The following is a 10,921-nucleotide window of genomic DNA, read 5'->3' on the forward strand; positions in this document are numbered from 1 at the left end:
GGAGAACTGGGAAGGTTTCTTAACGTAACTGTTGGTGCTGCTCAAACATTCCAATTACGTGGGAGGTTCTTTTAAGTTCATTACTTTATGTACAGATCCTCTGGATAAATCAAAATCCACTCACCCAAGAGAGGGGGATTACATAACACCAGAGTTGCAATACAGGAAACACATACTACGTACTCCCATGGGTTATAGTTAAAATATTTACACCTATATTTGAGGAATGTTGGGCTGTGGCGGAGTTTCCAAAGTGGATTGTTGCACCGGTCGGTGAGATATCGATATGGTTAAGAAATTGTGGATGGAGGAGGAGACACACATGGGTAGATGGATCCAACCAGCATCGACAACAGACCTAGGGGTGAGTGAGAGATAGTGAGCAACCTTGACCGGAAGAGGGTAAAGGCGCCATGAAAAGGAGAGTATGCACTCCAGAATTGAGCCCATAGTCCGCATAGGAGAGAGAGTGAGATCATGGGAACTTGGTGCCATAGAAGAGCAGACCTAGGGATAAGGGGAAAGGAGTTGGTCTTACGGCTAGGGCGCTCAACCTCAAATCTGGGAAACCAGGTTTGAGTCTCTGCAAAGACGCGCAACATCCTGTGATTCTGGGCAAATCACTTGATCTCCCTGTGCCTATCAAAAATGAATGTGTCCTCATGTAACGCAACTTTTGCTCGTGTAAAGCGCTCTGATACCAGATACCTTCGGGTCAAGTTTGTGCTCTATAAACTCTGTTAAAAAAAGGCTTTATCAAAAAACCAGATGACAGACGTATGGAAATACAGCCATATAAAGGCAGGGGATAGCAGCGATGACCCAGAGTAAGAGGATGAGGAGCGGTAGGGGAGACACAGCTGGACCATCGATGGGCCATTGCTAACGTGTCCAGGGGGTGAGACCGCAGAACAGATGGCACCCTGTACAGAGAAGGGGAGAAGGGAGGAGGCTTGGCAGGAGACATCCATCTCCTCCTCCTCCGCTGCTTGGTCTGTGGCTTGATCCACAAAACCGTGCATGCTCAGTTATTGCAGAGCCCAATTTGAATGGGTCAATCAGAGGCGAGGACGCGGGGCATCCCGGTTGAAAAAGTGGTGTGCGCATGAGCGACATCTGTGTTTACCATGCGCGGTCGTTGTCTCACCCACACCACTGAGGAAGGTGGGTGGTGCAGCTGCCTTGGAGGGCAGGATCAGCACCATTTAGCTTGCACCACATAACTCTGAAAGGCGGCCGGTAGGGGATAAGGAGTTGCTAAATAGGTGACAGTCCATGGGATGCCTGATGGCAGGAACACCAAGGGGAAACAACGTGGCTGAAGGGAGAGTGGCAGGAGAGACACAGCATTTGCAGGCCAGGCACAGCCAGAAGAGGCCAGGCACAGCCATAAGTGGCTGTGAACACCACAAATTGGTAGAAGGAATGCCTAGAACTGCAGTATACAACAAACTATCACAAAAGGAAAATGGTGCTGTTATAGGATGATTTATGGCTAGATGACCAGAGGATGATTTAGGGCTTGATGTCCTATGGTTCTGCTTGTAAACAGTGAGGGTTCTAATATTTTGGGAGTATTGGCAATGTATGATCTGTGGCCGATTAATGACCCACTAGTATTGTGAAGTGTCTTTGTCATGGTTGATCACATTGCTGAATGCTAATAAACTGCGGCCTTTACCACCACCCTACATCTGTGACCCAATTTTGTCATGGCAAAGGAGCGAATTGGGAGAGTAGCCTGGCTGGGGCAGGTTGAGACACCCTTGGAGTATTTGGGCGATAGAGAGCCAGCGATTCAGAATTGGGGTAAAGCCACAGAATTACATGCCTAGGATAAAACAAAATCCTATCAGAGGAGCAGAGGTTACTAGGGAAGGGAGTGGGAAAGGAGCTAATGGCCTGATGTATGCTGTTGCCCTAATTTTTTTTAACCAGTTGCAGGCAGAAATGAGCTCAAGCAAAGGAACTGACTAACCAGGGGACTTTTTGTTTCAATTTTATGTAATATGAGAAAACGATAGACAGGCATTCCTTACAGTCCAAGTCTCAAAAGCAGAATGTGAAAATATTTACATAATCTAAACATAATGTTTGTTCTTAGTGTGCCAAGCACTTCTTGTTCCGTCCTAACAGAGCGCTCTAAATGCAATCCAATTTTTCCTCCACCTTTCTTCTGATCTGTGTCTCCCCCTGAAGCATAGGTTGATTCAAATATTAGTATGTTATCACTTAATACCCATGGACATCGAAGAGCTGCAAGCAATCTGATAGATCACAAAATCAGAGCTGCAGTGTTTAACTCATAGAAAAAATCCAAATCATCTTCCATCGATTCTCTTGGGGCACTACAGAGCCGACTTGCATGAAAGCAGTTAATTCTCATAAAGGCCATGTGTGTTGTGTGCCATCACCTATTCCCATGCTCGCATCTTGTCCTTCACGCACACTGGTGTTACCCTGAACCTCTTACAATACTGGGTGGCGTCTACTCAGCAGCTTGCCTTCTTGCAGTTTACATTTCTTGCAACATTAATGGCAACAAAAGAGATCCCTTTTGTTGTATAGAGTTACTGTACAGAGTAACACTCTCCAGATCTCAGAATGTCGGCCAGACAGACTAGGTCCTTCTCTTGGCCTGGTGTTTGCCGTTTTGGGAATCAGAGTTGTTTTGATGACCCACTGCCCTCTTTGCCTTCGTGTTTCTGAGGAAATGTTTCATGAAACCCCAGATATCCACATGGTTCTCATCACCTCTCCTACAATGGGAATATTCCCAGCCTAGTGAAGAGACAATGTAGATTTTATTAAAGACTACGAAGTGACTAACAGAAAAAGATAAATACATTTCCTTCATGGATTACCACAATGGGCTGTAACTCGAGACTCCGTGCTCATTTGCCACGTTTTGCTTTTTTCGAACACTAAACCCACCTGGGGGTGGATAACCTCGCTGGCAAGACCCCCTCTGTTCCTTGCACAGATCCTATGACTGCTCTGTACAAAACGATCTGGTGTAAGCCCTTGCACACTACCCATCGAGCTGAATGTCTTACTTGATAACCCCTCCTGGATCAGACTCTTACCGCAGTTAAATACTCAGTGTTTCTCTAGGAGTTCCTCCAATATTTCCCTGAAAATCTGTTGATAGTCCAAGTGGCTTAACCATGGAAAGCCCTCACAAAGCACCTGCATGACAGTATCACTGCCACCTCTCTCATTAAACTGAAGATCTATCTCAGTTCACCACAATGCCTCCCAGAAGTTACAATATACACTTTTAGTTTCAGGAGAATATAGTAGCTGAAGAGATCATACGATTCGGACTGTGGAGGAACTGGCCCATGGAGGGCAGGTAGGGTTATTGGAGCTAGCGATGGCGGAGTGAAAAAGCATAAATAAGAGACATTGGGTGAAGAGGATAAAGAGCGAAACACATACAGGTCAAGGGATGAGAGTGCCGACACAGTGGAGATACCACCCAGGGGTGTGGGATAAAAAAAGTAGAGCTGACTAATTTAAGGGTGACAGAGATATAAAATGCAGATGTAGATGCCTGGGAGAATTAAGCTATAGCAACTATTTTTACAGAAATAAAAGGTAATAACCAAGGTGACATCTAGGAACGATGGTGGGTGTGAAAAAAGATCGATCAAAAGTGGTGGAGACCAATGCTTAATTTGAGCCTGTGGTTTCCGTTGCTCGGCACCTTTTATTGTCAACACTGGCTCTTGTGACAGTCTGCCACAAAGTGGCGCTGTCTGACTAATTTAAAAATGACCACAAGAACAGCTCATTATTAATTCAGTATACATTAAAAATTACTATGACCTGCCACCCAAGCCATTCTTATAGCTTTGGGGGCCTGGAATAGTCAAAATTGTCACACTTGTAGGTGTGTGATGGTTAGTAGTTGTGTTGTTACTGTCATTGGAAGCATGGTAGGGGCAATGTTTGGTGCAAGCTGCAGTGGCCTCCTGACAAGAGCCCTGGCACATATTTTTTATTTTTGTTTTTTTACAAATTATGCACTGGCGAGGGGCATACCAAGTGAGATGAGAACATGGTGGCCAGAAGGAAAGCTCTAAAGAGCACCGAAGGCAGGCTTGGTGCTGATATGGTCATAAAGGGAAGACTTTACAGTGATTTAGCACACCATGTCAAAGGGCCCTTCTTAAGGATGATGGAGCCTTTGACAGCAGAGAAGGACAGAAGGGGCATATTTTAGGGTGATGGAGAAACAGAGAGAGTTCTGAGATAGCGCAGTAGACAGGTTTGGTGCCAATGTGGGGCTATGAAGCGCACACAAGACAATATTATTGTATTGGAGCCCCAGAGAATAAAAGAGGCAGACTTGTGGATGACAAAACCAGTGGTTCTCGAGGATGCAGTCATCAGGATGTCTGGGCATCAAGGAGTATTGAAGACAGAACCAGAGAATTAAAACCAATGAGAGCAGAGGAAAATATACTGCCTTCTCTAGTAATGCCCTACTTCTCCAAATGATCTTGTGCCAGACAGCCTTCGATGTGGACCACTCTAACTGATGCTTGTGATCTAGTCTCATGTGGTATCTTTAGGCGACTAGACCATTTTTCAGGTATTTATGGCCTAGAATCTGATGGTGTACCTAGAGTTGACGTTTCCAGATGTCCCGGTGTCAAATTACTTGCTAAGTCTGTCACATCTGTTTCTCGAGCTCAGTGTGACAGCAGGGCATCTATCTATCTGTCTGATGAGCTTTCTAGGACTTTCGTAGGCACTTACCAGTAACTCACTGAGGTAAGCACTTGCTGCAGAGTTCTGTGTTAACCTAAAGGGACCAGGTGGACCCTCAGCGTAATCAATGGAGCAATGTATTCCCTGAAGTAGATACATTGGAAACCAATGATTGGTGTAATAGAATACCTACTTCTTACTGCACTACGAAACTAAACATCTGTTAGTTTCAAGTAACATCTATAGAAATCGTTATATCTACCTGTTCCTCGTACCTGACATGTGGGAGAGGCACTTGGCTGACCGCCAGTCATATATCCCAGGAAGAACCTCATTGTCTGTACACTACAATGATGTGCGTTGTCCGTATAGTTCTAACTTCAGCATTCTGACTTGCTCTCCTACCTCTTTCCCTTCTCATTCTCTTTTGATGAGTTCTGGCTTTGAGACACTATTAGGCAGGTATTCCCCATTATCTCTTTTTCTAGGCTACTGCCATCCTCTGCTGGTACTACTGGGCCTCCTGCTCCTAGTACTCGCACATGCACTCTTCGATCTTAGAATCACTGATTTACACAACTGGAAATTAACAACACAAGTCTTGCATAAGCATGCAATAAAAAAATAGCCGGGCATACAATATTTGAATCCATCCTCTCCTTTGCCTTGCAGAACAGTGCAACCTTAACCTAGACACATCCATACATATTCTATGCATAGATCTTAATCTGTCCCACGTCCTGTTAAATCCAGTACTAGCAGTTTTGGTTTACACAATTATAAATCAAAGACCTGGAAGTCCCAAAGGCACTGTGAGAACCCTGGACGAGCTACGTAAATCTGGAACAACTTGAGATTATGTATTTGTTCCCCAAAGTGAATTGTTGATGAAGTTGTCCAACATTTCCTTTAAATAGGTGGGGGGACGGATAAAACCTTCAGTATTGGAGATCTCTAAAGTGGCACTAGAGGAGAAGCTTGATTTATAGAATTCCACTCTTTAGGGTACTTCGTTCTCCATCTATCACCATCATCAAATTTGACTTAGAGAATCCAACATTAGCATTGGTTCAAGAAGATGAAAATAACAAGGATCAACACATCAAATGGACTCAAGCAGCTAAAAGATTGCCTTCAGTGAAGACTGAGAGACATGGGAATGAAGAGGAAATGGAAAGTTATTGTACTCACTGTTGTTGGACTTCAGGTCACGATGGATGATGGGGACGATGGCTTCATTGTGCAGGTAGCACATTCCCCTTGCGATCTGGATGGCCCAGTTGACCAGGATGTGCGGTGGGATGCGGCGGCCGGCCAGTGCTCGGCTGAGTGCCCCACCAGAAGCATACTCCATGATGAGGCAGAGGTTAGGTTCTTGCAAGCACACCGACTTCAAGCCGATTATGTTGGGGTGATGGAGCAAGGCAAAGAGGCGGGCTTCCTGCCGCACATTCTCAGCAGTCACACTGATGTCCTCATCAGGGTCCAAGCGGGCAGCTTTCACAGCCACTAGCTCATCCCGCCAACTGCCCCTGTACACCTTCCCAAAACCACCTACTCCGATCACCTCCTCAAGCTGCAGCTCCCCAAAATCCACTTCAGGCAAGCGAGCGGCCGCTGCTGCTTCCTCCACCTCTGCCACATCTCCATTGCAGAGCTTAGCATAGGCAGGCCCCTTGCAAGAGACATAGTTGGATGGGAAGATGCCCACCTTGTTGTTGACTTTGCCGGCCCACCATCCTTCATCTCCTGAGATGGCAGAGTCCCAGGACAACACCTCCACCAGGTCACCCTTGTGTAAGGTAAGCTCATCCCTGCAGCTGGCCTCATAGTCAAAGAGGGCCGTCCAGATGGGGTTGGTGAAAGCCCCGACCGGGCTCTGGTTCCGCGTGCCACTCCAGGGCGAGATTGGAGCCTTGAGCAAGATATTCTTCAGGGGTTCCATGGAAGGCCGCCACGGGCACAAGGGTCACCTTCCTCTCTGCCCAGCTCATGGAAGCAGTGAGGACTAGCCAAGGGTATGAGTGAGAAACACCAGATGATCCAGGAAGGAATAAATTCAACTTCACGACCAAGAAACTACCTTATTTTTTTCCAGGTTCGCGATTTTTTTTATTTTCAAGGTAGCTGGAGCAAAGGGCACACGGAAGAACCAATTGTGGTAGAGTATTCTATTTCTTTCCCCAAATCACTCACAACCAACGAACGAAGACGAGCCCATGCGAAAGAAGGACAGGTCTATTTTCTTGATGCAATCTTTCCTTGGCCGAGACTTCCAACACCCACAGGTACCGCTTTCACCTCCCGGCGTATTCTCGGGGAAGTTGGACACCCATGCTCATTAACTTTCGAGGATGTAAATACAAAAATTATGTTAACTAAAAAATCGGTTCAATAAATAAAATTAAATTTAAAAAAACAACACAGACAGGTTGGGGGTGCGAGAGTCACTGGCACGGCTTGTGAAACGCGGACCTCCAGCAGAATCGTCTCCAAGTCACAATCCGATGGCCGCACGCTGGCTGCTCCGACCGGTGGCTGCCTCTGCTCCTCCCGCCTGTGACCGTCGGTCTTTTCTGGCTCAATTTTCCGCGTCGTCCTCTGCAGGAAGTTTCTTTCCTGTTTTTTTTTTTTTTTTAGAGCAGCCAGCGACAAACCGGTCTCAGGGCTGACAGGAAGCGCGACACACGCACAAACCGCGCACGAAGCAAAAATGGTTTCGGCCCACAGGTTCACCGGGGACGTGATCGCTGCAGACGGATACCAGGTCTGCAGGTCACTCTGTCGTTCACCAAAGCGCTGCAGTCGAGTTTATCGCGACAGCGATATCTGACGGGTCCTTGCAGGCTCAGGAAGGGGTGGGGGTTCCTGTCAGTAGCTTGAATTGTTTTCCGCCGCTCCCCCCACGAGTCCCTACTCGCTCGCTCTCTCTCTCGCTGTACTTTTGCCCCTGGAGGCGTCTCGGCCTCCCTATGGGTGGGGTTTACAAGTACGGCTTTTTGTGTGTGTGTTTTGTAGCAGGAAGGACACCAGCTGACTGACTTGGCTTTTTTCTTTCTTCTGTAATCTGGCTCAAGCCTGTGACAGTTCAGGAACTTTTCTTTTTTTCTCCCTCCTCTCTTCCCCAGCCCAAACAAACAAAGAACATGTCAAGTTCTTTTTTTTGCTGAAGAGAGCAGTTTCCCCCCTCCAACACAATCGCCGCCCGCACCCCTTCACCGCAAACACCACTAAAACCACCAACCCTCCCCCACCTTCTCTCGCGAGTTGCTGGGAGGTCTGTGTTGTTAGCATTATGCTCACATGTGCGTTGCTCGTCCCAGGTCGTCCCTTGTTAAAGTGCAATGTTTAGCTATTCCAAATGTTCAAGCTTTGTATCACATTGCTCTCTGGGACTTGAAGTTTTTATTTGCATAATTCAATCGCGGAATTTATTTCAGGTTATTCTTACTTGTTTATAGTGCTATTGCATTTTAAAGATTTGGTGCGGTCATCCAGTATAAGTTTTATGGTGACAGGTGTGCTATGGTATAAAGATTGTTAGAGTGCACTATCAAAAGGGAGGGTATCATGGACCAGGTATGGTGTTAGGCATCCCTAGGGCTTATGGGCCTACTCAAAAAGCCAGGTCTTCAGCTTCTTTTGGGGCACACCAGTAGGTGAGGGGTGAAGGGGGGGTGAGGGGGGGGGGGGGGGGGGGGGAGCACTGATGCCAGCACCTGGCCTGTGCCGAACAAAACTACTGCTCACTAAATAACAACTGCCTGACAGTCCCCCACCCCCACCCCTAAAGTTAACCCCAGCATTGCAATTGAAATACAACACATCCGCTCAGCAACCTACCCCTCTACTGAATGCCACAGTGACCTCCATGACCTCACCCCCACCTACCATACAGTCCCAGGCCTCCAGCAAAACCACCCTATCTCCTTAGGAAAGCGCCACTCGAAAGTCGCATACGACTTTCGACCCCCCCCTAGAACTCCTGCCTCCTGGGATATCTGAGCACCCCCAACGCCCCATCCAAAGCCTCCTTCAGCTGGACTATGTACAACTCCATGCCATACCTGGACAGGTGAACCCCATCCTCCCGGAAAAAATAGACAGTGCCATAGCGCAATTCCGGGTGCTCCATCCTCCCTACCCCCTCCCTGGCACAGAATTCACGCATCTCCTGATTAATTTTTCTCCGTGCCCTGTCTATGGCTCCTGGGCGCTCCGCCCCCCTCCACACCCGCCTGGGAATAAACTCAGACCAGATAATATGACAGCCCGCCCATTGCTTCTTAATTTCCCTCAGGTCCCTCTTCATCTGCTTGAGCAGCGCCAGCCCCTTGCACTACACCAAATCGTTCTCGCCCAGATGAATCACCACCACATCCGGGCACACCCCCCCTCTCACCACCGTGTTCAACAAGGGCAATAACTCATGGCAACGCCTACCCCCTTTCCCCCTCCAATGTCAACGGTTCAGCCCTGCATCCAATCCCAAATTGAGTGTCCGATGCCTGTCCCACTCCGCTTGTTCTGCCCTCTTGACGAATGAGTGTCCCACAATATATACATTCAAAACAGCCACTTCCGGCCCCGCCACAGCACCTGTAAAGACACACATATCAAAATCGGGAATCACTGTTACAACACCCCCTCCGCCTCCCTCAACCGCTCATACGTCCTGTAACAATCCGACTTCCACCGTCCCAGCCTCTGTATCTCCTCCTTACCCCAACCCCTCCGTGCCGCCTCCGTTGCCGAAAGGAATGCGTCCCGAAAGCCAGCGGGTCCTCACCCATGTACCGCAGGGCGCTCCGCAGAACCCACAAAGCCTGAGACGCTGTCACTCCGTCACCCCCACCCCGACCAAAAACCTCCCCCTCCTTCTCGCCACTGCCTGCCATCAACCTCCTTCCCCACGCCGCTGGGCACACCCCCTCCCGGCCGCCCGGTCCCAGTACCACCCAAGTCCCGACCCCCCGCTGGTCCGTCTTCGAGCGCCGCAAATGCACCGCCACCTCCTGAGCTCGCACCTCCACATCCCCCCACAACACCCCACGCCTCCCCTTTGCGCCCAGCAACTCCGACACTCGAAACGCCCCAAAGAAAAGCCAGGACATCAAGGTAGAAAAACGCACCACCTCGCCCTCATCCCTGCACACCGCCGGGAGCGCGCCAATTACTCTTTCCAGCAGTTCCACCGTGATGGGACGGCGCAGCCGCACCTTCGCACCCCTCTCTCTCGCCCACCCCTCCAGCAGCCGGGTCCCCAATTCCCCCGCCGACGGGGGGTAACCCCACCACAACTTTCCCATTAACGACATCGACACCCGCGACAGCCCCCTATCCATGAGCGCCAGCATAAACCTTACCACCTGTTCCTCGCGCCGCCACCGGTCCCCTTGCCTCACCGCACCTGACTGCAGGAATTCCTCCCACGCTAGCTCGTATGCCTTCCACGTGGACACTGCTACCGACGCCTTCACCAACTGAAATACCCGGCCTCGCCCACCGACCACAGGTCCTCCGGCACCGGCGTCTTGACTTCCTCCGCCGCCGTGGCTAGCCCATGGAACCTCTCCCACTGTGAACGAGACAGGGCATCGGCAATGTCATTGTCCACTCCTGGAACGTGGCGCGCCTGAAACAGTATATCATTCTCCAAGCAACGCAAGACAAACACCCCCATCAACTTCAGAACCTGCGGGTCCCGAGCCGACTGCCTGTTCACCACCTGCACGACGGCCATGTTGTCCACTCGAAACAGCACGCGCTTGTGCGCCAACGCCCCTGATCACACCGTGACTGCCACCACCAAAGGGAACAACTCCAAGAACGCAATGCTCCTCCCGCCCGCCTGCCAATGCTCCGGCCACTGCTCTGCACACCATTTTCCCTCCCAGTACAGACGGAATCCGCCGCCGCCCGCCGCATCTGAGTACATTGTGACGTCCCACTCCCAGTCCTCCGCCGGCACCATGGGTACACCATTGAACCGCTCCAGGAACGCCCGCCACATGCGCAGATCCTCCTTCATTCCCGCCGAGAGGCGCACATGGTGATGAGGCAACGTCAAACCAGACAACGCCAAACCCAAACGCCGGCAAAACGTTCGGCCCGTACGCACCACGCGGCAAGCTAAATTCAAATGCCCCAACACCACCTGCACCTCACGCACCGTCACCTTCCTCTTTGGCAACATTCCATC

At 49.6% G+C, this 10,921-nt stretch overlaps 1 protein-coding gene across 1 annotated transcript in view; it reads right to left on the reverse strand.

The window, feature by feature from the left end:
- Positions 1-7,522, reverse strand: part of MAP3K11 (mitogen-activated protein kinase kinase kinase 11) — a 284,253-nt gene extending 276,731 nt beyond the window's left edge. The window contains exon 1 of the mRNA XM_086938348.1: positions 5,911-7,522. Within this exon, the coding sequence (XP_086794474.1) occupies positions 5,911-6,664 (754 nt within the window). The 5' untranslated portion in view covers positions 6,665-7,522. The remainder of the gene's footprint in view (positions 1-5,910) is intronic.
- Between the last annotated feature and the right edge of the window lie 3,399 nt (positions 7,523-10,921).

This window comes from Lissotriton vulgaris, chromosome 9 (genome assembly GCF_964263255.1).
Source record: "Lissotriton vulgaris chromosome 9, aLisVul1.2, whole genome shotgun sequence".
Classification (NCBI taxonomy): Eukaryota; Metazoa; Chordata; class Amphibia; order Caudata; family Salamandridae; genus Lissotriton; species Lissotriton vulgaris.